This window comes from Protopterus annectens, chromosome 5.part0, assembly GCF_019279795.1.
Source record: "Protopterus annectens isolate FY-2018-M chromosome 5.part0, PAN1.0, whole genome shotgun sequence".
NCBI lineage: Eukaryota > Metazoa > Chordata > Ceratodontiformes > Protopteridae > Protopterus > Protopterus annectens.
In genome coordinates this window covers 995,235,293-995,262,426 of record NC_056735.1, presented here as the reverse complement: position 1 = coordinate 995,262,426, position 27,134 = coordinate 995,235,293, and the positions used below count along the sequence as shown (strand labels likewise).

Sequence of the window (27,134 nt, the reverse complement as noted above, 5' to 3'; positions counted from 1 at the left end):
AAACAGGCAAAATGAAACAAACTAACCATTAAATACCAAAAAGAGAAAAATTCAAAACATTTTTCTCAAACAAAGTGAAAGAGGAGCCTGGTGGTCATATCTTTGATGTGATCACTCAGTGTGGTAAGAGATGAAGCCTGTTTGCAAAGCATTTTAACCAGGAAAGTATCAGATGTTGAGCTGCCCAAGCTCTGACAGCCATACTCCTAATGACTGATGATAATGGACCCTCTGATCTCATTTCAGTATCATCAACAGTACTTAGAAATTAGGCATGGCAGTTACAAAGCTTATTTTACTGTGGAAATTGGCATAAGAGCTTTATACCATTTTGTACTTAAGTACAATACTAGCAGTGGGACTGTGTGATTCACAAATGTTCCACCTCTAGTATTTTTTTTATAGTGCTGATTGTACAAAGGATTTAAACCAGTTTCTGCTATAAAACAGAATAAAGCACAAGAATGCAAAAAAACATTCTGCTACACTATAAAATTTACTATTCCTGTTTTACAGTTGGAATGGCCATGCAGTGCTAAGCCAGATGCTATATCATACTATGGCAACCTTCTTGGTGCAGCGGTCGCAGCTGTCCTTGTTTTCATATCTTTAAAAATATTGTTGATTTCCAGTGATGCAGGTATGATTAACTCTCTTCCAGTGATGGTAGTACTCTCTCCTTAATCCATGGTAACCTAGAATGCTTTGCATGAATCCCAGGTTTCATCAGGCATATAATACCAAGGTCACTTGGCTGCAGGTAAGGTATACGCCAAGGAGCTGCTAATGTACTGGGTGGCGCAGTGGTGCAGCGGTAGCGTTGTCACCTCACAGCAAGAGGTTCTCCGGTTCGATTCTCGGCTGTGGTGCCTTCTGTGCTGAGTCTGCATGTCCTCCCTGCGTTCATGTGGGCTTCCTCTAGGTGCTCCGGTTTCCTCCCACATTACAAAGACATGCATCTGGAGCATTTCTTCCTGGGCCTCTACTGAAAATTGGCTTCATTCCAAGTCGGACTATCCTGGTTAACAAATGTTAAATAAATAAATAAAATAAATGTAGCATAGTAATGAAATGCTCTGTTACAGTGCCATGTGTGGTGCAACAGATCAGTTCAGTACACTGCAGATAGGTGAGAACATGGATAATGAGCAATTCATTCAACAACACAAGAGGTAGGGTGGGGACTTCACTGGAAAATGAGCAATCCATTCAACAATATAGGAAGTGGGAAGGTTATTCCCTTGACAAACAGCAATCCTTCTTTCAACGATATATGAAGTGGCAAGGTTTTTCCGTAGACAAAGAGCAATCCCTTCAACAGTATATGAAGTGGTAAGGTTATTCCCTAGACAATGAGCAGTATACAGTACACTGAACAATACAGGAGGTGGCATTCTCCTCTACGCCACACTTAAACTAGGAGAGGTGGAAGCACTTAGACAATAAACACTACTTTAAACATTAAGGGAGATGGGAGTAACTCATCAACATAAATCTCATTTTCCGCCTTTCCGTTTTTACCATTTTCAACAAGGGGTTAGAGTGTCACATAAACTATAACTACCGCAGCTGACTTAGTGTCACTCACATACCTTCTCTGACAGTCAAGTATGACTGTCGCATGCATTCTCTACAAAAATCCATCCAACTCATTGCTGGACATCCTGTTTTTCTCTTGCCTTCTTCCTGACTCTCCCAAATCTTTGCCAAATCTTCTGCCATCCTGTACACATGCAGAAATGACCATACTTTGTTCTCTTTGACTTTCTTTGCAACTGCAGCAACTTTGGCTTCTGCCCTAATGTCATCATTCCTTTATCTATCCCACAATGTGCAGTCTACCACCAATCTCAGACATTTCATCTCCATGACCTCTAGCTTTCTCAACTCCTCTGCCTTCACTACCCAGGTTTCTGTACCATACAGAAGTATTAGTCGCACCACTGTTTTGCACACCTTACATTTCTGCTGCTTAAGCATGCTTCTGTCACATACTACCCCTAACATTCTGAGTCAGTTGTCTTCATCCCACATGGCTTCAGTTTTGCATTACACTTTCCTATCATTTGCTGCAGTTCCTGTTCAGAGGCTGTTTGCAATGCCACACTGTCTGCATACATTAGTTTTGTTTATCCTTCACCTCCAACCTGTTTCTTGATGTACTCCATCACTAGTATGAACAACAGTGGGCTCAAAGCTGAACCCTGATGATAAAAAATAAATAAATAAAACAAACTCTGATAAAGTCCCACTCCCACTGAGGGCCCATCTGAGTCTGAATACTACTCTTACTTGTGTCATTGGGTCCTTGTACATAGTCTGCACCAATTCTACCATGCTTTGGGAACTTCAAGCCATCACAGGACTGCCCAACTCAGTTTCCGTAGGACCCTGGTGTATGCTTTCTCCAAGTCTAGGAATGTCTAATTGTACTCTTTTCTCATCTCCAGCTTCTTCTGCTTCATCACTATGTCTCACTGCAAACATTGGGTCAGTTATGCTACATTCTAATTTGAATCCAAGCTGTTAATTTCCTGTCTTACTTTCTGTCACTCTGCATATTCATTTATCGATTATCCTCTCCAGCACTTTCATGTAGTGTGACAGGAGGTTAATACCTCTTAAATGCTTATTGTCCAGCCAACTTGAATATGCATTTCTCTCAACACTGCCATGAGCACCCCCTCAGGAAGTACTTTATCCCCTACACTGACCCAACATCTTGATCACATCTGCCATGACCTCATCCGAGCCTGCTGCTTTCCCCGACTTCATTTTCCTTAGTGCTGTTCTTATTTCTTCTAAGGTGGGCTCTTCTTACTCTTTCATCATAGACTGTTTATTAGGGTTGTGCGATTTCCATGGGGTTTTCTTCACTCATAAGCTGCTGGAAAGTACTCCTTCCATCTGTCTTTGATGTCCTGTAGACTGGTGAGCAAGTTGTTGCTGGCATCCCTTATGAATAGTGCCTGATAACTATCTTCTTTATCTTTTTGAGTTTGCCTTGCAACCTGATAGAGTTTTCTTTGTGTCATCTGCTATGTCACTTTCTAGAAACTGGTAGAGTGCCACTGATACCCTGTTCTTTGCTATTATGACTGCTCTCTTTACCTTCTTTTTTAGCCAACCAGTACTCCTTATTACAAAAAAATAGTCAACAACAGGCTCCTTATTGGATTATCAGTACTCCTTATTAGCCTGGCTCATCTTTTCTTTCTTCCTCTTTCCTACACTCCTTATTTCTTTTGATAACTCCCTGAATTTCTGCATTCCACCACCAGCTTTCTTATTTTTCTTATTTTCATATCTGGCATGGCCACATATCTTCTGTAGTCTTCACACATGCTGTCTTGACGCGCTTCCATTTTCTTTCAACTCCACCTATTTCCCTTCTTGCTGAGGTTTTACAACCCTAAGTATTTCCTTTAACTCTTGAGCTTTCACTCTAATTAACTTTGATGTTTTCAATCTAGTCTCTCACTTAACCATCACACTCTCGGTCTTTTACAAAAATTCCTACCTGCTGGTGTTATGGGGCACAGGCCTCTCTTATTAGTGAAGTCACTGGCTTCTCTACTTCTCTGTCTGTCTGCCTATCTGTCTCTAGCTGTACATTTGCTTAAGTTTAAAAAATATATATAAAATAGTTGTTTCATACTCTTATAATAAGGAAAAAATGCTGATGTAGTTATCAAGCAACATACAACTTTTCTGCTTGCAAAACTACTCCATTTGCTTTTCTGGACAGCACTTGTGGAAGGTACAGTGTTCTCTGTAACTGTCATTCATCTTACATTATATTCCAGTTTTATCTTCAGAAATCCCACCATGATGAAATAAATACAGCAGCAACCTAACAGTTTACTGTGGCAGCTAGAAGTCTAGGGAAATGCATGCACTATGACACTGAAAAAAGGAACTGAAGGACCAGGATTATCCATCACCTTGACCAAAAGGTCTATTCAGCTTCCATCCTCTAGTTCACAATCACACTATGTGGTGACATCATAAAGATTTTAAACATCATCACAGTATCCTACTGGGTAAACCTCTGTAGATGGGGTGGGAGGTTGGTATAATGGTTAGGGTGTTTACCTTACAGAAACAAGGTGCAGGGCTTGATTCTTATATGGGGTAATTGGTTAGGCTTAAAATGGCCCACAAGGGCAGTTAGCCTACTACTAATCTATGAACCTATGGTATGACTTGCACCAAGCATAAACTAGGCATTCGTTTTTGGGGACAAAAAGACTGACAAGTGACTGGCAGTCATGATAAAACTGTGCTTCAAGTGGTACATCCATTATCTTAGCACAATGGAATGGACAGTGAAAATTTAATTTGAAGGTGCTAAAGCACTGTGCTGTAACTCTGATGCTTACTGTGATGGATTTGAAATCTTAAGGCACTCAGTCTTGCTGGCTGGATTCTGCTAAAATCAAAGTCTTGCTATAGTTGCATTCACAGTGTGTTGCATAGAGAAATGTGCAGAATATACACTGATGAGAGAATATACTTTGCAGCACCTGTCTTTAAGAGCAGTAACCAATAACTTTTATAATAAACCATGCATACTTCTGTTACAGCTCCAGAAACTGTTCTACTTTACTTCTCATACAGTACAGATGATGTGAGAGATATAACATTTACCTCGGGACAAATGTGTCCCTACCAATACCCCTAACATAACTGGATTTAATACAGACTTTATATACATTTTTAGTTAAACACACACCCTCTTGGTTTTGGAAAGATAATGCCTTGATGATGCAAATGCTGACACATCTGTTCTTATGCAAATGCTGATAAGTGCAGAAAAGCACATTTTTAAGGAAACGCCTTGTGGATAAACTTTCTTAGAAAAGCATATTTTTAGACTTTCTTAGAAAAGCATATTTGTCAAGAAAACGCCCTGTGGATAAACACATGTCCTATTAAAAAAAGCATATTAGGTTTTTTCTGATATATCCTGTTTTTTTTTTTTTTTTTTACATTCTTGCCAAGTCTGTAAGAAGTCAGCTTTCTTGATGTGTGTGTGTAATACACTCATAAGCAAGTTCCTTATTATTTTTTAAGCCACAGTCATTTAGTATGGATGCTAATCACATATTGCTAAACTCTATTTCTACATTTAAGCAAGCTTTATCTTATTCCTTATTTAGGTTGCATATTTATAGCAAAGTTACTTTCAACCTTAGTATATTGTTGAGAACACACTAACAATTCCCTCTTTTTTATTTTAAACCAGGGAAATAAATTCAGCATTATTTGAAAATACCTTTTCATTATGACAATTAACAACATTAACTTGACTAGCTTTTGCTAGGCAGATTTTAATACATGTAAATAATATGCAACCAAGCACTACAATAACAATAAAATAAATTAAAAATACAGTGATTTTTCCTGTCCATCCTGTAAATAGATTACTAAACCATTCACTCCAATCATCATTCCAGTTTTTTCTAGTATGTTGAGACACTTGTGCAATCACTTCTAAATGTGCTTTTACAGATTCTGTTTTGTCTGGAATAAATGTACAACATTGTTCTCCTATTAAAGCACATGTACCCCCTTGGGATGCTAATATGTAATCTAATGCCATTCGATTTTGCAAAACCATAGTTGGTATAGCTGTCATTTCGACAGTAATGTCAAGGACTGCATTGAAAGTGGCATTTGCCAATACCTCGACTAGTTTAGATAGTTTTCTTAGCTCCCAAATGGCTTTTGCAGCCCCATACCACGAGAAAATACCTGCTCCAGAGATTACACCATCTCCTAAATCCATATCTTTTAATTTAATATAATCAAGACTTTGATGATATATACGTGAAGCATCTAAGGTATCTACTGGATTTTCTGGACTTTCAATCACAGGTAATATATCCCTTTTCTTTTTTGAATTTCTAATGCTTCCTTTTGGTAACTCTTTTACATGATGCATTGCTGGTACTACTAATACTATATAACAGGTGACATCCCATTCCTTTGGTAACCATTTACAAGCATATTTACCACAGATGTAATATAACCCATCTAATAGAGCAACAGTGCTATTCACCAAACTGCCATTTACTTCCCCCATAGTAGGAGTTTTATCATATACAACTGTAAAGTTTTTATCTGTTTTACTTCGCTAACATGTAATATTGGTTTTATACTCATTTTTATCATTTTGTGAAAAATGAAATACTGCTGTGTCACTTAATATTAACTGACCCTTAATTGGTATTAAAATAGGAAAACCATGAGAAAATACTCCACGTACTGGTATGTGGTTGTGAAAATTTATCATTTCAATTGTTTGAATACAATTGCTATTACCCACTGGAACAGTTCCATTTTGTTGAAAACGTGATCCCCTGCACTACAGAAGATAACTGTATTCTTGCTTTACATAATTGTACATTTATGATTTGATCTCCTGTTTCATTTATTAATACCCTACAACTACTAAGAGAATTTAGTGGTATAAACATTAGAGGCATTACCCCTGTTATTTTCAGTATAAAACTACATACCCAACAATTAGAAACATTCATGCTTTTTGCATACCTACATTGTCTTGCCAAAAAAGTGTTAAAAGATGGTGACCAATCTTGTTCATTTTTCCACATTTCTTTACTCTCTCTCTCTCTCTTATGTAACTTTACAGTTTGATCAACAGGTTGTAAGTATAATTTAATACTAAGCAATACAATAATAGTTAGTATGACAGCTATTATCAATTTAAAAAAACATCCTTTAAATAGAAATTCCATTGCTAAATCATTTTGCCTTTGGTCATCTTAAAACTGGATTTCCAAAAGGATGCACTTTAAACCATGTCAATTTCATTATGGTTTTCTATGATGGAAACCTAAAAGAGAATACATTTAATCAGATTTACATTACTCACTATTTTTGATCATTCTTAGTTGATCTTTATGTACCAACATTGTTCTGATTTTCTTTTTTCCTTTGATTTTGTACACTAATGGTCCAATTTGTTCCATTACTTCAAAAGGGCCTTGCCAATTGCTAGCCCATGGTCCTTCCGTCTGGAATATTTTTACCAATACTTTGGTTCCACAGGGAAGGTTTTCTTCAGCTGGTAATATTGGAACCTTTTTCCACAGATGGAATGCTTGCTCCCTTGCATTATAGTCACATATACTAGTAAGTCGTTTTATCCATTCCTGATGTTTGCTGATTTCTAGCATGGGCCTACCATTAGGTAAATCTGGGTCAAATGGCAATTTTATAGGCATTTTACGGCCTGTCATTATTTCATATGGGGAAACACCTGTTTTGCTGTTTGGTGTTGCTCAAATACCCATTAAAATACCAGGCAAATGATGCACCCATGTATTGCCCTTTTCCAAGCATGCCTTTTTTAGACGTTCTTTTAACGTCCGATTCATATGTTCTACAATGCCATTAGATTGTGGATGGTATGGTACATGAAACCTTTGCTGTATGCCTAACAAATTACACATCTGTTTAATGAGATCACTAATAAACTGCGGGCCATTGTCTGACTTTATGACCCGTGGCCATCCCCAATGACAGAAAATATTTTTCCATAATGCTTCTGCTGTTGCCTTTGCTGTCATGGTTTTGGTAGGAATTGCTTCTACCCATTTTGAAAAGACGTCCACTACTACTAGTAGATACCTGTAACCTCCCTTTGTTGTTGGTAATGGACCTACATAATCTATTTGAACTGCATACCATGGCCCATCCGCTGGCTGTACTCGATGTAACTGAGGCTTTTTGCTTTTAGCATTCACCTGCAGACAGATTAAACATTCTTCTACAATCAGCTTGCAGATCTTTTTTAAATTTGGGTTCCAATACTTTTCTTTTACAACTGCCCATAACTTATCAGTTCCTATATGGCCCAATATTTGGTGATTTAACTTGACCAACTGGCGTGCCTACTCAAATGGTGCATATGGCAACTGTAACCCTTTGGAAGTGGTGTATGCATAGCACTCCTTTGGTGGTATACCTGCTAATCTGCATTGATCAGTTTCTTCTTTTAAGCCCTGTTGTTTTTGTATATTTACAAGTTCTTTTTCTATTGACTCTTCATCTAACTTTTTTAAAACACTAACTCTATACTGGCATACTCATATTCTGGAAGTTCTTTTCCATTTTGTGCTGCTTGTTTTGCTAAAGTATTAGCTAACACATTTAACCTGTAAGTTTCACTGGTTGGCTTTTGATGTGCTTTTACTTTTAAGATGCTACACTGTCCTTGTTGTACATTGTTATAACTTTATACATATCTTTTAATAATTCAGCATGCCGTAATGGTTTACCTACACTATCCACAAATCCTCGCCTTACCCAGGTTTCCATATGCAGTCTTAAAGAATTTACTATGTAAGCACTTTCTGAAAAAATGTTAACAGGATTGTAATACTTTGGCACATACAAAACTGCCTCCAGTTCAGCTCTTTGAGCTGACATATGGCCTGGTAACTTGATTAGTTCAGGAGAACCCAGTTGTGGATTCTCTGGAACTATGGCAAATCCTGTCCAGTATCTGCCTTGGTCCCAATATCGTGCTCCATCCACAAAGATGGATGGCTTAAAGTGATCAAAATCAGATACTAAAAGTTGCATATCAGGTGACATTATTTTTTCTAAACAGTTATGCTGTTTTCCTTCATATCCCATGTGGTTTGACAAACAGTATTTGTCCCCTGTCTGTATAGTAATAGTTTTCATTTCAAAAAGTGCCATCCATTTTGCAACGATTGCCTGACTAATACCATCTGTAATTTTATTCATTTCAAAATTATCTATCAGAGCTTTTACTGCTTGATGTGGTGTTTGTACTACAATGCTGGAAAATACGGTCAAATATTCAGTTTGTTTAATACCCCAGTAAATGGCTAATAATTGCTGTATACATGGATAGCAGCCCAGGTCCACTGGAGTCATCTTCCTGCTAAAGAAAGTGACTGGGCATAATGTTTTTTTCCATTCTGTTGTCACTTCCATCTGGCCATTCCTGTAGTAGTACCACAGACAGTGTTTTTTTTCCTGCTGCTGCTTGTAGCACAAACGGTAACCTTGGTGTAGGTGCTATTAATTCTGTAACTTGTGCTAGTTTTACTTTTATTTGTGAAAATGCCTCCTCATCATGACACTCTAAAAAGGTGGAGTTCTTTTGTTCCTGTAACATTTTGTATAGGGGAGCAGCCACGGCTCTATAAATTCCCTATTGTAATTCATGATTCCCATGAATTTATGTAAATCTGCTATAGTCAGTGGCTTTTCCATTTGTAAAATGCCTTGTACACATATAGGGCAAGGATACCTTCCTGTAGGTTTTATAATAGTACCTAGAAACTTGACTTCTTGTGACATAAACTGATTTTTTTCACTTTTAACCTTAAACCCTGCTTGCTGTAGAGTATAAAAAACTCTCTTAAGAAGCCGTACATGCTCCTCTACTGTTTCTGACTGAATTAAAATATCATCAGTGTAATGTATTACTGAATCATCCTTTTCCAAATGTTGTAGAATGGATCCTACTGTCTGATGAAAAATAACTGGACTATTTTGAAACCCTTGTGGTAACCTTGTCATGACATATTGCTGGTTTTTAAATGTAAAGGCAAATCTTGACCAATTTTTTTTCCTGAGTGGTACTGCAAAAAAAACATTTGCTAAATCTATTACTGTAAACCACTTACTTTGTGGCTTAATATGTGCAGCCAACTCTGGAACTCCTGGAATCAAATGTGCTCTAGGAGTAATACATTGATTAACCTTCTGTAAATCAATAACAAGATAATAACTACCATCTTTTTTCTTAACTGGCCAGATTGGTGAATTTGTAGGACTGTTGCCTTTTTGTACAACCCCTTCTTTTTCCCATTCTGCAATACATTTTTCCATATGTTCTTCTGCTTCCCTAGGAATAGGATATTGTTTTTGAAAAGGTGGTATATAGTCCTGATCACTTCCTACCCCTACTGGGCTTTCTAATTTCTCACAATCACTGGGACCCTTGGACCACAGATTTAGGAATTGCTGTTGTAGACGCTTCCACACATTCTCCCTGTCTGTATTTACATAGCCTGTATGTTTTTCAGGTTTGTCAGGTAGAGAGATTGCATAGCAACCTGTACTTTGCTCTACCTCTCTTTGCTGTTTGTCTCCCATCCACAGAATTTCATTAGGTAAATCAATTACTATGCCCAAAGGCCCTAGAATATCCATACCAATAATGGTATTTGTGCAAGATGGATGCATTAAAAATGCACCCTTCCATGTTTGTCCCTCTTGACTAAACTTTATGTCCACATTTTGGCTACTCACTGCATAGCATCCTGAGCCATTAAATGCTGAAATGCAAACCTTTTTTATAGGACTTGCTGGTAACTGTTTGTGACAGATACTGCTGCTCCTGTGTCTATTAAGACATTTTTCCACAATAACCCCTCTACCCAAATATCAATCAGCTGTCGTCCATCTCGACCCTTTTTAAAGGTAGTCAGGAAAGATACCAGAGCGGGGGAGGGGGGGCACATCCCTATTGTAAGGAAATCCACTCATCCTCTCCTTTATTATCAAATGCAGTATGACACACCATGTTTTTGCTTGTCATCTTCCTCTGTGTCTGAATGATCTACATATTTAGGTTTTTCAATCTCTTTTTTTAACTGTTGCCTAGCTATTCCTTCTGCCTGTTCTATCAAATGTTTCGGATTTACAGGCAAAACTGTTTGAAAATCTACAGGGCATACTTCCCCTTTTTCTGTATATTGATGGCTCTTATAACTGTCTTTACCAATATTGTAAGGTTTTTGTACATAATCTTGCTTTTCTGACTTTTCTTGTAAATTTTTTTGCTCTCTTTTTGGAAACACCCCCTGTTCTTCCTTCTTTTTACGCCAGGTTTTGTAATGATCACAATTTTGCTTAACATGTCCTATTTTTTACAAAAGAAGCATGTTGGTGCCTTTTGTTCATTACCTGTGCTTGATCCTGGTATTACAGACATAGAGGCAGGAGCTGGTAGTGCTGACGCAGCTCTTCCTGCTGGTGGTTGGTCATATCACCTTTGCCTTCCCCTGTTTTTACCTCACCAATTACTTCAAATGACTCACTATTATTTTCAAATGCGAAGATATGGTGTGAGTATAATGTCCCATCATTGGCCATAGTCCGTCCCCTCATTAGTTTTTGTACCAAATCATTGAGGGTATTAGAATTTTCTTCATAAATACATTTAATATCCCCTGGAACCCCTTTGACTTGTTCTAAAAAACAATGTATTAGCTGTTTTTGTATTTCTCTTTTTCCCCATGTCTATGTTTTTTGATATATGATTTGAAAGGCAAGCCTAAAATGTTTACTTTACTCCATTAATTTATCTTTGATAGTAATTTTAAAATTATCTAATAATTTGGCTGTGAGAGGCTGCCCTTGTGTAAATGCCATTAAAACATCTGTCATACGTCCTACTTTAGTATTTAACTGATAATCATCTTGTTTAATTGAATGAAAGTTTAAAAACATTTGGGAATGAAACTCCAGAAACATCTAAGTAGTGCATCTGTCCAAATATCAGATCCTGCTGTATATGCCACCCATTCTTCAAATGTAAGCATGTTATAAAATATTCCTTTTTTATCATTCCTCTGTGGTAAACTCTGTAATAATCTAGACTGTGTATATAAATCTGTAGTGGTCCCCTGTCCTTGTTCTATAATTTGGACTGGTTTTGTGTTTTTTAACTCTTCCTTTAGCTGGGATATCAAAATAGTATTTTGGAGGTTAGTCTCTGTTAATTCATCTAATTCTTCTTCCTTTTCTTTCAGACGCTGTTTAAGGTCTGTCATTTCTACCTGTAACTGTTTAAGGGAGGTATGATACCCATTATGAGATTATGAGATTCCTCTGTTGACTGCAGGGCTCCTATGCACTTTTGACAGAGATCTTGGATGTAATTTCTGACCTTTTTAAACTCACTTTGTTTTTCTTTTAAAAATTTATTAAATTCTTCTGTCAATGTATCATAAGCTTTGTTTCTGTCCTCATCTGTATGTGTAACCGTGGCAGCATTCCATGCTTGTACATAATTTTTAAAGGGAGTTACAAGATCTACAGGGGACTCTGTCAACAACAGATTTGACTGCTGCTGTAATTCACAGATTAATGTACTGACAGGACATAACTGCTTTACATCTGGATATAATGAAAACTCTTTAACCTTAGTTAATTCTATATCAGGAACAAATCTGTCTTCACAGTCTAATTTTTTAGCAATATCATGCAATACTTTTTTATGGCATAATACACAAAATGCAGTTTCTCTTGAATCACACAATAAACATTTACTATGATATACTTCATTTTTTTGATGCAAATACCAATCAAATGTTACAATCCACTTACATAATGCCTATAATTCCAGAGACATGCATCTGGAGCATTTCTCCCCGGGCCTCTGCTGAAAACAGGCTCTGTGGAACCTAGTCGGACATTCCTGGTCAACAAATGTTAATTAAAATATGTCAACCTGCCCTAAAAAGGTTTTACACTTACTAATGTGTTGTGTATACCAACATTGCAATTTACTCCATATTTTATCTGGTTGTTCTGTTACATTAAGAGTAAAACTTGACTTACATTTGCTGGAATTCTGTCTAATAGCATCCATACTAAAAATGTGACATAGGAAAAGTCTTAACAGTGAGCAAGAAAACAGGTGATCAGGCTGTTATTGCAAATGGCTGGAAATTTTTCAAAGTCACTCGAAAAGCCGGTGAAGCACAACAGGCAACGGACTGCTGTGAAATTAGATGTCCACCTTTTCTTGGAGAATTTATGGCACTGCGACTTTCCTGGACTTCAAGCTCAATCAGATGTCTGAAAAAATGTACTGCTGCAAGCTGCATAAACTGGAGTATTTCTGTTTAAGATTCAGACATATGTACAAAAAATAAGTTATGTCCTTACCATAATGTTCCATGTGGAGTGTTCATCTCGCCTTTGTTCTTACACATGGGTTCAGAGCCGATCCTCGGCTCCGAGTCGGCCGCTTAGCAAAGCTCTGCATCGAGAAGAAGCTCGAGACCAACCTATCTCCCACAATTCCCTCTGTCCTTACCTCAGATCTAGTTTGCAAAACAACACCAAATCCAGCAACAATAATGTAAACATACATACATACAAGGGGCGTAACTGAAACCATCAGCACAACAGAGAGAAACCAGCAGCGGGAGAACCAGACCAGACCTCTAAACCGGACGTTCTTCCTAACCTGAGGGTGGGAGGGTGGGAATGTAAGAACAAAGGTGAGATGAACACTCCACATGGAACGTTATGGTAAGTACATAACTTCTTTATATTAGAGTGTTCAATCTCGCCATTTGTTCTTACACATGGGTAGCGTCCCTAGCTCCGTGACCCTGAGAGACTCACGGAAGAACGTTCCTGAGCACAGTGGAACCAAAGGTTGCCCTGTCCCTGGAAATCCTATCCACTTTATAATGAGTGATGAACGTATGTGGTTTAGACCAAGTGGTGGCCGCACAAATATTATCCAAAGGTAGGCGGGCCGCATGAGCCAAAGATGTGGAAACTGATCTAGTAGAATGTCCTTTTGGTTTGGTGGGCAAAGTTTGATCAGTAGCAGCATAAACAAAGGTAATACAATCAGATAGCCATTTGGATAGAGTACGCTTCGTCACTGCCATGCCCTTTTTGTTGTCCGCAAAGGCTATAAAGAGCTGGTCTGCTTTTCTATGATCTTTCGTTCTATCTAGATAGAATCTGAGTTGTCTATGAACATCCAACTTGTGCAACATATATTCCAGCTTATTGGAGTGTTTTTTGAAAAATGTGGGGAGTTCAATGGATTGATTGATGTTGTTGACTGAACAAACCTTGGGGAGAAAAGAGGGGTTGGTGCCTAAAGATACCCTATCCGGGTGAAAAATTAAATATGGGTGTTTAATGGAAAGAGCTTGAAGTTCCGACACTCGTCTGGCTGAAGTGATAGCTACTAGAAAGAGAGTTTTCCAGGACAAGAACTTTAAGGAACAAGAAGAGGCTGGTTTAAAGGGTGGTAGCATTAGCTGGGATAAAAGGAGGTTTAGATTCCACAGAGCTGTAGGAAACCTGACTGGTGGTCTAAGATGAAAGGATCCTTTTAAAAAGGCTTTACAAAGCCTATGAGCCATAATAGGTGCTCCATTCTCCCCCACATGAAAGTTAGAAATAGCAGCCAACTGAACTCTCAAGGTGGCAGTAGAAGCTCCTTGGTGAAATAGCATGGATAGGAACTCTAAAACTTTGTTTAATGGGGCTATTAAGGGATCTAAATGTTGTGCAGTTGCCCAGTATACAAAACGTTTCCACTTACTAGTGTAAATTTTTGTAGTGGAAGCCATATGAGGGGCTACTAGAATGTTCTGAACTGCCGGAGAAAGAAGATCAGACCTGGCTAAGAAGGGAAGCGGAGCAGCCAAGCTGCTAATCTGAGGGACAGGATCGATGGGTGGGGAGCTCCTGACGAATGAGTCAGTAGATCTGGCACCGGGTCCAGGATCCAAGGCTCCCGTATTTGGTGTGCTTGAAGAAAGGGAAAACAAATTTGACGAGGCCAGAATGGGGCAATGAGAATTACAGTCCTTTCCAGATCCTTGGCTTTCTGGAGAAATCTCGGTATCAGAGGTATAGGTTGAAAGGCGTATAGGAGACCCGGGGGCCAATCGTGAACCAGAGCGTCCCTGGGAACATCCCCTGGCGGGGGTAATAGGGCAAAGTAGCTTCTGCATTTGGCGTTCATTGGAGATGCAAACAGATCGCAGCAAGGCTGGCCCCACTTGCGGAATATCATGTCCGCTATTGTCTGGTTGAGGGACCACTCGTGAGGTAACAGTATGGCTCTGCTCAACCTGTCCGCTATGACGTTGGATAACCCCGGGATGTGCGTTGCTATCAGAAAGCGACCCGTGGACTCTGCCCATTGCCAAATTCTCATGGCCTCTCTGCATAACTGGTAAGATTTGGTTCCCCCTTGTTTGTTTATGTACCAAACTACGGACATGTTGTCCGTTTGAACTGCAATGGTCCCTAGAGGTAGAAGGGAGGAAAAATGTTGCAACGCTAGAAACACTGCCCTCATCTCCAGGACATTGATGTGCAGGTTGTACTCTAGATTGGTCCATTCGCCTTGGACTGTCTGTCCCAGAAAGATGCCCCCCACCCTATCAGGGAAGCGTCCGTGGTCACTGTAGCTGTTGGTGTGGGTAACACAAACGGTCGGCCGCTGATGAGATTGCAGTTCTGTAACCACCAAGACAGGTGTGTTTTGCAGGTGTTTGTAATGTGAATTTCATGTGTCAGCGGTAACTGTTGGAACGACCATTGTGCGAACAGCAGCCATTGAAGAACTCTCATGTGTAGTCTTCTCAAGGGAACTGCAATGAGGGAAGCTGACATGAGTCCCAAGACTTTCAGAACCAGTTTGGCTGGTGATTTCTTGGACAACAGAAGTAGAGATATGTGTTTTTGTAGGGAAGCTATTCTTTCTGGGGGAAGTCTTAGAAGCAAGGAACGGGTATCCAAATCTGCCCCTATGAATGAGATATGCTGTGATGGCTGTAAGGCAGATTTTTTGAAATTTATCGAAATCCCTAGCTGAACACAAAGGTCGAGTGTGTAGTCCCTGGCCTGTATCAGTCAACGCTCGGTGGAGGCAGTAAGAAGCCAGTCGTCCAGATACGGAAACACCTGGAATCCTAGGAGTCTCAAGTGAGACGCTACCACTGCCATGCATTTGGTGAAAATCCTGGGGGCTGAGGTTATACCAAAGGGCAGGGCCCAAAACTGAAAGTGGCTGGCTCCCAGCCGGAAGCGCAGGTGATCTCTGGACGCTCTGGCCATTTTGATGTGGTAGTATGCATCCTTGAGATCTATTGAGCACATCCAGTCGTCCTTCTGTAAGAATGGAAGGATCGATTGAAGCGTGACCATCCGGAACTTTTCTTTCTTCACAAAGGTATTGAGCTTGCTTAGGTCCAGAATTGGCCTCCAGTCCCCTGTCTTTTTTGGAACTAAAAAGAACCTTGAGTAAGTTCCGAATCCTCTTTGGTCCGCCGGGACTGGTTGGATGACTCTTTTTTTCTAGCAGCCTTGAAATTTCTATAGCTGCAGGTTCTCGCAGATGGGGCGGTACATCTGGGAGTCTTTTCTGTGGTAACGGGGGAAATAGAAATGGAATTATGTAACCTCTGGTAATAATGCTTTTTACCCATCTGTCTGAGGTAACTGCGGTGGTGGTGCTGCGGTAGCGTTGTCGCCTCACAGTTAGACGTTGCCTGTTCGATTCTCAGTTAAAGCGTCTACTGTGTGACGACATGCGTGAATGGGCGTTCCTTCGTTGAAGGTTGTGCGTTAGGCCCGGCAAGCCAGCATGTAAAACTCTACTGCCAATCATTAGCGGACCGGAGTTCCGCTGTGGCGACCCTAACCGGGAAAAGCCGAAAGACACACACACACACACACCCATCTGTCTGAGGTAAGACTTTGCCAGGCCTGAGGGTATAAAGCTAAGCGACCCCCGACTGCCTCCAGAGCAGGACAGTCGGGCCTCCCTTCAGGAGTGCTGGAAAGGCTTCCCAGGGACAGTATTCCTGTTGCCTTGGTTCCGCGGACCCCCTCTGCCGCCAAGGCGACGTCTTCCACTTCTGCCCCCCCCCCCCTGCCTCTGGAGGGGGCATCACCCTGTGTGCTTGGGAAAGAACCCTGGGGTTTACGAAACCACATTTTCCCACCTCGTTGCCCTTTGGGGTACGGTCCGGATGGGGTGGAAAAACGGACTCCGACAGCAGACAGAGTCTTTCCCTCTTGCTCACACCGGGTAAGGGTCTCCTTTACTTTGGGGCCAAAAAGAGTGGCACCATCAAAAGGGGCATTAGTAAAGGAAGACTTGAAGGCTTCCACAAAGGAGCATAGGTGCATCCAGGATTGTCTACGGAGAGCAATCGCTGAAGCCGCAGCCCTACTCGACCCTTCGGCTGCATACGAGATGAGCCTCATGGACGAGTTTACAATAGATGTAAGGGTACTGAGCTGTGCTGTAACCTTATCCGTGACAGCAGCATCTGTAGTACCCTGGAGGGTATCTCCCAACTCTTTGACTAGATCCCTCTGTAAACGTGTGAAATGTGTCAAATAGTTCAGTGATCGCATGGAAAGAGTCGCTCAACTGAAAATGCGCTTCCCATATCTGTCGATGGTCCTAGAATCTCTATTAGGTGGATAGACAGACGAGGAAGATTCAGACATCTCCTTTTTAGTGGCAGCTGCCACCACCATAGCAACCACTGGAACTCCCTTCGTGAGGTATGCCTTATCCTGAGGGGCCGTAATATACTTATTAGGCTTTCTGGGAACTGGCTCCACTGTGTCAGGTGTCTCCCACGCCCTTCGAGCAATCAATTCCATTAACTCGTCGAAGGACGGAGTGACCCAGGAGGAAGAAGGGCGAGCACCAAATGCCTTCAGCAAAACTGACTCATCCTCAGAAGGGGGTAGGGCTTGCCAATCACCTCTCTGTTTTAGGATCTCCAGGATGTCAGAGAAGGAGACATCCTCTGAAGGTGATTTTGGGGACCCCTCTGACTCATCTAAGTCAGTGTCCGATGTTAAGGACTCTTGTGGAGAATCCAAGTGCCTCCTCTTACACAATCTTTTCCTCGGGACTTCCTCGGGGGGGGGGGGGCATCCGATGAAGCCTCCGAGGAAGAGAGGGCTCCCTCTGGGAGCGGCTGAGACACTTGTGCTCGACGCTTTTGAGTAGTTGTAGGTGCAGAAGAGGACAACGGGCCTTTATGGGAGGGAGACGTTGCTTCTGCTGAAGTAGTTGTCTGGGAAGACAATACCTTCCTCATAAGATCGAAGGCCCCTGGACCCCGAGCCGAGGAATCCCCCAGTTCCGAAGAACGAGGAGGAATCTCCGATGCAGAAGCCAAGGGCACCGACCCCGAGGACGGAGCCGAGGTGATCCGTGCCGAGGCGCCGAGAGGGAGAGTCGGCACCGAAATATCGGTTCGACTCTCTGTCCCGGAACCAAGGATAGATCGTCGGCTCAGCGAGTCCGGGAGTGGTTCAGACGGAGTCGAAGTCAACGGTGCCGACCGAGAAAGAGACGGTTCTGGCACCAAGGGCTCTACTATCAACAGATCAGCGTCTCCCGGCTCCAAGGGCTGAGTAGGCCTCGGAGGAGGACCAGATGGAGACAAGGGAAGGCCTTCGAGTCTCGACACCAACTGAGAGGAGACTGCAATGAGTTTGGACAGGGCCGTGTTCTCCATCAGCTTCTGCACCACACGATCTACGTCGGTGTCGGAGAGGGGCCTGGAAGACCGCATCGAAGGAATCGAGGACGGTGCTGACCTCAAAAGAGCAGGAGGTGGCAGTTCCGTCACCGGTTCCAAGACTCGAGGCTCAGTGACAGACACTAGTCCGATACTCGGCCCCGAAGTCTGTGGAACCAGTGAACGAACTTTAAAAGAAGAACTTGGAGCCGATGACGTAGGCTCCGAAGTCTTCGACTCCTTCGAAGATTTAGAAGTCTGGTCTGACTTATCTAAAGCCTCCTGAAAAGCAGGCTTCAGAAGACCCCTGTCCATAAGCTTCCTGCGCCTATCTGTCATGACCCTTCCACTAAAGGAGTGACAAATGGAGCAGTCCTCCTGAAGATGGAGAGGGCCAAGACAGTAGACACAGGAGCTATGGTTGTCTGTGACAGACATCTTCTGTCTGCACTGACATCTTTTAAAGCCTGACTTAACCTTCTCAGACATGTCAAAGTCAAAAATTGTCACAATAAACAGTGAAATAACAATCACTACACTTAAATGTTAGCCAAAGGCCGAAAAGTAATGATATGAAGTGATTAGTAAACTTTAGCAGTCAAATCCGATATTAGTAAGTGGGGTAGGCCCTAGGAATCCTAACTAAAGAAAAACTGTTTTAAAACACTAAGAATTTAGTTGATCGGAACCATAGACCATACACACACACACACACTAATAAGTCTCACAAATCTAAGAATTTTAATCAAAATTCTATTAGAAAAAAAGCTATATCTTATCTGAAGTTGGCTCAGAGCTCTTCAAACGATGTGATCAGTTGCAGCGGCAAACTAGATCTGGGGTAAGGGCAGAGGGAATTGTGGGAGATAGGTTGGTCTCGAGCTTCTTCTCGATGCAGAGCTTTGCTAAGCGGCTGACTCGGAGCCGAGGATCGGCTCCGAACCCATGTGTAAGAACAAACGGCGAGATTGAACACTCTCACATTGTTAGTTACTGCAATTTGACTGAAGTAACCCTCTGCAGGGCTTACCATTCCCTCTGTGTTCGAATGCAGGCTAGCTTGCTATTGAAAATTTAATTTTAAGGTGATAAAGCACTGTATTGTTACTCTGATGCTTACTGTGATGGATTTGAAGTCTTCTTAAGACAATCAGTCTTGCTGGCTGGATTCTGCTGAAATCAAAGTCTGGTTATAGTTGCATTCACAGTCTGTTGCATACAGAAACTTGCAGAATATACACTGATGAGAGAATATACTTTGCAGCACCTGTCTTTAAGAGCAGTAACCAATAACTTTTACAATAAACCACATGTACTTCTGTTACAGCTTCAGAAACTGTTCTACTTTACTTCTCATATAGTACAGATGATGTGAGAAATACAACATTTACCTCGGGACAAATGTGTCCCTACCAATACCCCTAACATAACTGGATTTAATACAGACTTTATATACATTTTTAGTTAAACACACACCCTCTTGGTTTTGGAAATATACTGCCTTAGTGACGCAAATGCTGGCACATCTGTTCCTGTGCAAACGCTGATAAGTGCAGGAAAGTATATTTTTAAGGAAACGCCTTGTGGATAAACTTTTGTAAAAAAGCATACTTTTAAATTTTCTTAGAAAAGCATATTTTTCAAGAAAATGCCTGGTGGATAAACACATGTCCTATTAAAGAAAGCAGATTATTTTTTTTCTGATATATCCTGTTTTTTTCACATTCTTGCCAAGTCTGTAAGAAGTCAGCTTTCTTGATGTGTGTGTAATACACGCATAAGCAAGTTCCTTATTTTCTTAAGCCACAGTCATTTAGTATGGATGCTAATCACATATTGCTAAACTCTATTTCTACATTTAAGCAAGCTTTATCTTGTTCCTTATTTAGGTTGCATATTTATAGCAAAAGTTACTTTCAACCTTAGTATATTGTTGAGCACACTCTAACAGACAGTTACAACTAGCAAAAGGTGCACCTCATTCTCAGAGATTAATGAATAATTATATAATGAAAAATAAAAATAATTTACTAATACACTAGGAAAGTAAATAATTGTTAAAGAGCGAAAGTGGCTCCACATTTAAAATGCGAAACAAAAACAGAAATGCCAGTAATGTTAAATGTTTAATGCCAAACAGAAGCTTACATGTAATGCAAAGATCGTAACTACAAGGATACTGTTATCAGTACTGTTTTGGCTTCTATTACTTGCAATTACCTTGTATTGCAATGTAATTTCAAGATATGAATATTCTCAGAGATAAATATGTGTATAAGGGTACATTAGACTGTCTCAAACTTTCAGCTGCCCAATGACATAACTGCAAAAATAACGGTTTTCCTGCCAAGTTAACTAGACAAATATATCACCAGTTCAGTGTTCTAAACATAAACTTTCAGATGCAAAGCTTAAAACAGTATTAATTCAACAAACATCAACATTAAAGAGCACAGAAATATATGAAACAGTTCATTACCTCTGACTCTGCAATATGGGGCAACCCTTTTCATCCAGAACTGTGCACCTAAATTGACAGAAGAAAGGAAAAGAACATGAAAAGCTCTTTATCAGAAATTGTGTATTTTTGCATAATATAATACATAAAGCAACACAAAGACATACACATATATATATGCCAAGAAACAGACTTCCCCATAGCGCTTTCTCTTAAGGAGTCACATGCAGTAGAAAAAGAAACTGCACATTAGTGTTCACTTTTTAAGTCTAGAAAAATAAGTTAAAACATCACAATTAACTGTAAAAATTCTTCCATGTCTAGTACAAACACCACTCCAAGTTTTGGCAGCATGATTACTTGCATTGTGCTGCAAACTATGAACTGATAGCACCCAGACTACAAGAAAGGATGAGGATGATTGAGCTTCAGCTCTAGCAGCCAGGTTGCAAGCTGGGAGGGGGGGCACCATCAGGGGTATTTATTTATTTATTTATTTTGACCTATCAAGTATTTAAAAACGGTACTGCAAGGTAGCTCCTTCAATGAGATCCCCACCCTATGCAGTACATAAAAATGGCTAAAAGCTAAATGGAGAGGACCAGTGGGAACACACATTTTTCACTTGAGTTTGTGCTCTGTGAAAAGATAGCAAGTGAGGTTGCACAAGGATACAAAGAGTCGATACCGTGACAGTATTTTTTTTTAACAAAAAAATCAACAGGAGTATATAACGTTACAGTGCTGTGCTGGTACAGGTCTGTTTAGCAGGAAAGTAACCAAGGAGAAGCAAAGCAGTAAAGGTGCAGATTTTGCTGCTGCTGCTACTACTTTTCTTTAGTGCAAAAGGTTTTAATACAGATGTATCCATTGCTTTACCTTACAGATTTGGTATTATGCTTTGCTCCAATGAAATGTCAGTGACTTTGTCGCAAGGTCCCTAGGGTGGCTATCATGGAAGGGCACTTTGCCTTACTTTTCACCAGAATTAAGCTATTCCACTGGCCAACAATTTGTCACAGGTTTTTCTCTACACTGTTACAAATAATTCACTTACTTCTGTTGTGTTCTACTCCTTGCACAGTATGTATGATACTTCAGTGACGTTTTTATGTTCTGTTCCTGATCATGACACAGCCTTAGTGCACTGCTATCATCTCTCCTCTCCTGTGGCACTGGCACCACTGATTTTATCTTCTTGTGAAATGACAGTCAGATGAGTTCATTCTCTCTCCACTGAGTGGACAACTGGTGATATAAAGTTTGTTCTGGGTTTTATCAGCAAGTCTGTAGAAACAGGCTGTGATTTTACACTATTAGCAGGGGACCAGCTACTGATGAATGTACATAGAAAGGGCACAGGGGTTAGAGTGAAGGGAAAAGGGGGTCGCAGTGGGAAAGACAACAGCTGAGGAGTGGTACTGATACATGCAAGTAGCCTCAACATAAGCCTGAAGAGTTTTAGCTCACCATGGCCATGTCGACCGTGAGCACTGCAACCATAACTGTAACATTGGTCACTCAATAGTAGGAGTAATTGGCAGTGGTACTGCTATACAGACACTTGATGAGAGTGGCATACAGGATGTTGCTAAAGGACACAAATACCTGTGTATGTCTTTGGGATATGGCAGGAAGTGAGAGCAGCTGGTGTAAATCCAAACACAGGAAGGATATGCATGCTCCCCAAAGAAGATACCTCAACCAAGAAAATGAAACACTGTAAGGCAGCATTGCTTACCGCTGCTCCACTGTGTCACCCTGTGGAAATGTATTGTTTATTTATAACTATGAGACAAAGGCTTGTGCTAAAAATGTAGTTATTCACCTCAATCATGTCTCTGCATTACTACAGCTAGACATGTCAACGTGGCACTTTTAATAGGCCTTGTACAGTTAATTCTGAAATAATAATAATAATGAAAGATTAAGAGAGCATGCACATTTGCAGTTGTGTCTGTCGCACTGACTATCCGAGTAGTTATAACAATCATAATATTTTAAATTTTTCTAGATATGTTACATCTCAGCCCTCTCACTAAGAAACACACACACACACACAATTTTAACAATATGCATAGCATTTTTAAGCAGAAAGTTACCATTACAATAACATTTCTCAACCACCTTGAAAAGCAATGAGGAGTAATTCTTTAAAGTCAATGTCAGTGGGCACTACTAGATAGATATCTGGCTATCATACTACTATGTTTCCACATGGGTGTAAAAAGTTGTGTCACTGCAGGTGTCACATCAGCTCTGACCTTAGCCAGAACCTAAGTGCAGCAATCCCATTATTAGTAGCAAAATGAATCAGATTACAGAGTTTAAAAGAACTATTGCACTACTGCAAAATAAATGGCATCGGCAGCCAGAGGCAGAGGTACAAAATCATAGTCACTCATACACGAAGACTACATTCCACTTTCATGCCAATGAATTATTTTCATGTATAATACTTATAGTACACAATCTTTGTACATTAAAGATGTTTTAAAACACTACCAAACTAGATACGACTGAAGACTGGAAAGACAGTTGACAGTAAAATGTGAACAACTCTGCCCTTTGTATAGCTGTTATGATCATGAAAGCAACTGAGTGCAAGGATAAAATAACAATTAAAGCTATCCCCTTAAAACTTCCATCTTTTTGGCTTTGTAGTCTGCCTATTCATTACTGTAATGTTTCTGCTTTTTAGTTTCTACCTTTTCTGTTAGATTTTCCTCACACAGAAGTAATGGCAATGGGTCTTATATGCTGCACTGTCATCCATCAGACATCCCTGCTTCATGACCTGGCAGCTTTCAATCAGCATGAAAGAACCAATGTGTTTGCTCTGCTAAACATGCATCACATGAGCAATGTTGATAGGCAAAGACAGACTCCAAGATAAGACGCATCTTGGAGACTTCACACTGAACCATGTAGCTGTATGACTATAGCAAGCAATACAGACCAAGGATTAAAACAAGGATACAGATGGAGCTTCTATCATTCAAGACTGAAATAAACATTGCATCATCGGCTGTTATTTACAGTAACAAAGTCAACAGAACAAGAACAGCTCACAGAGTTGAAACAGGTGCAGCAGTTAATCATAAATCATATCTCTCCCAGTGCCATATTTTGTCATCTGCGTTTGGCATATATATTGGCACTCCATCACCCATCAGCAATATTTTCCCAGTTTCAACTATTCTCTCCATGAATAATATTTCCCAATATTTCCAAATTTCTCCCAATTATGCTTTTAAATATTCAGCTTATGATTTCATCTGGCTCATTAAACAAAGAAAGAGATAAGTAAACCTCAATGTTTGCCATATAATTCAACCACCGGGGCTTTTCTCAAAAGCAGATGAAAAAAATGTTAAGAGGCAGCAAAATGATCACCAGAAATCTGAAGAGGAAATGCAAAAAGTGGTCAAAGAGGAACTTCTGAACAGAAGGAGCAGAATTATTTTATGTGAAAATTCATACAGGCCCAGACACACATTTGAAAGTTACAAAAATTATTCCCAAAGTTTACAAAAGTAAAAATCAAAGATATTTTTTAAATAATGATTTAAACAAGTAAACCCTTAAGCAAACAAGTCCTTAAACACTTAATAAGCCAAAGGTTTTCTGCTCATCAGCTGTGAAATACACTAAACCAAGACTTTAGAAGGCAAATGGTACAAGCAAAACATGTACTGCATAACAGAAAGTCTTTTGTATATTGTGTCTGACTTTAAAAGTGGCAGAGAAAACAGTACACCTGCAGTATCACTTCGACACATTACGTACAAATACAAAAAAAATAGTCCTGTGCCAGTAATGGAAATAAATGCAGCAGCAGGCAGTAGTAAGAAATTACAAAGTATAGATGTAGGAGACATCTAAACAGATGGTTAACCTTATAAGATAAGAACATCACAACTAGAAGGAAACAATATGACAGAAAACAGAACAGAGGGGAAGCAATATGTCTGAAATGATGTGCATGATGCTGCCAGGGCATAGTGAAACATCATCATAAAGTTACAGAAATATAAGTTACTCTCAGCACTTTATCTACTTACTTTATGACAAACCATTCTTTCCTGGGAAAAAAGTAATAAACACTAAGTACTTACGACACAGTACAATTTGTGGCACAGAACTGGCATGCACCATCCTCATCAGGGTATTTCCAGACAGGAACAGATGAACTCCCCTTCATACCACTTGGGCATTTCTCCACACAGGAATTTCCATCAATATAATGGGCACATTTCTGACAATTCTCTTCTCCCTGCAAATAAATAATGAGTGTTTAAAAAATAAGCCATCTACAAACAAGCATCTGCATCAGTAATGAAATACAAATATTTTTGTTACCCACCTACAAAACTAGTATTAGATACCAGACAAATGATTACTCTAACATAACAGAAAACTGTAGCAGATGTGTTTATTCTTGCTCATTTCAGCTGGAAGGGGCTGCTATTAGCTCAGTGAAAATTTTATTTCAGAAGGATGTTTTTTCCGATATTTACATCTGTATGAGAAATGTACACAGTCTGTTAACTACATTCTGGAAAATTCTGACTTTTCTTTTTGCTTCCCTGCAGAATGCTGAATGCTATAGCCTTAGAAACATGGCAGCCACTATACTGTATCTGTTTTCAGTCTCTTTTAGAATTGGGCTGCTGGGAAAATACAAAGACTTCAAAGAGCTCAAAGAAAGGTAGTAGTTGTATATAAAGCAGAGAAATATGGAAATCAAGAAAAGGTACAAATGGAAATGTTTATGGAAGAATTAAATATGCCGAAGATACAGGTAGATGAGGCTCAATTACTAACAGTTAGGATGGCTATGTATAACCAATCTACAGGAAAGTCTCCAGGAATAGATGGTATTCCTGTGGAAGTTTGGAAGTTAGGAGGGGAAAAAACTGATAAAGATCTGGAAGGTTTTGTTTAACAGTATTTTAAGAGGAGGAGAAGTTCCTGCATCATGGAAGAAGGCGTGGGTAATACCTAAAGAGGGTAAAGATCCATCGGATCCAGCTTCATACAGGCCCATTTCAATACTAAACCATGATTATAAAGTGTTTATGTCTTCTTCTTTCGGCTAATGGCTAAAAGAATGGCAAAAGTTATACCAAAATTAATAGATGTGGATCATTGTGGTTTTGTGGAGGGGAGGCAAACATTTGACAATATTAACAGAATAATGATGATCCAGAGGGAAGAAGAATGTAAGAAAGTACCACTTTTCTTGGTGGGTCTTGATGCAGAGAAAGCATTTGACAGAGTAGACTGGGACTTCATGAGCAGGACAATGGAAACATTTGCTTTCCCTGATGCAATTATAAGGTTGATTAGAAGAATGTATGAGGGATCGGAGGCATGAATTATAGTGGGTGGGATCCTCTCCGATAATTTCTGCTTGAGTAGAGGAACCAGGCAGGGTTGTCCACTTTCCCCTTTGTTGTTTGCATTACATTTAGAACCACTGGCAAAAAAAAAAAAAATAAGGGACTCAGAAATTCAAGGATATAATTAGTATGGTAGTCAGGAAAAGCTGGCTCTATTTGCAGAAGATATTATTCTATACATGACAAAAGCAGAAAGGGAAATTACAGTGTTGTGGAACATTTTAAGACGATTTCAAATCTTCTCAGGATACAAAATTAATGAAGCTAAAACAAAGGCAGTAGCTATAAATTATGTACCCACACACAAATTGGTCCAACAATATCCATATTTATGGGGACATGATAAAATGAAGTATTTAGGAGTATGGATTAGAAATGACTCTGCGGTGGCAGCTAAGGGTATGTGGGAAGAGACTAAACAGATGACAATACAAAAATTGAAAAACTGGAAGTTTTGTTATATGGATATGGATTCTAAGATACAAGCTATTAAAATGTTTTTAGTCCCTTTAGTCTTATACACAGGTCAGGCATACTTTTATCAACCAGAGGAGAAATTGTGGACAGCAATTAAAAAAGAGTAGAAGGATTTTATCTGGGAAGGGAAGACAGCAAGGGTCAAGTGGGATAAACTGATTCTACCAAAAGAACAAGGTGGACTAGGATTACCTAATCTGAGGGGGTATTTTTGAGCGACACAGTTAAGGCTCTTATACATAGCACAGGCAGAAAACTATAATTCAAGGTGAAAAGGCATGATGATGACACAAGGAGGAAGTTCAAGAAATAAGGAGAGACTGGGATTCTGGATGCAGACTCTTAAGGAGAACAACCAAAATCATACAGAATATTATATTCATAAAATAGCAGGGAGTATTCTAAGAACCAAACCAGCACAAGAATGGAGAAAAGAGATTTTGCCGATAGGGCTGA

The 27,134-nt window shown here is 39.9% G+C and overlaps 1 protein-coding gene across 1 annotated transcript in view; it reads right to left on the bottom strand.

Moving 5' to 3' along the window:
- ERBB2 (erb-b2 receptor tyrosine kinase 2) overlaps nucleotides 1-27,134 on the bottom strand; it is a 2,110,185-nt gene that overhangs the window by 571,094 nt on the left and 1,511,957 nt on the right. Inside the window, exons 16-17 of the mRNA XM_044071955.1 lie at nucleotides 24,915-25,072; nucleotides 20,818-20,865 (exon numbers count right to left, since the gene is read on the bottom strand). Coding sequence (XP_043927890.1) covers nucleotides 20,818-20,865; nucleotides 24,915-25,072 — 206 coding nt within the window. The remainder of the gene's footprint in view (nucleotides 1-20,817; nucleotides 20,866-24,914; nucleotides 25,073-27,134) is intronic.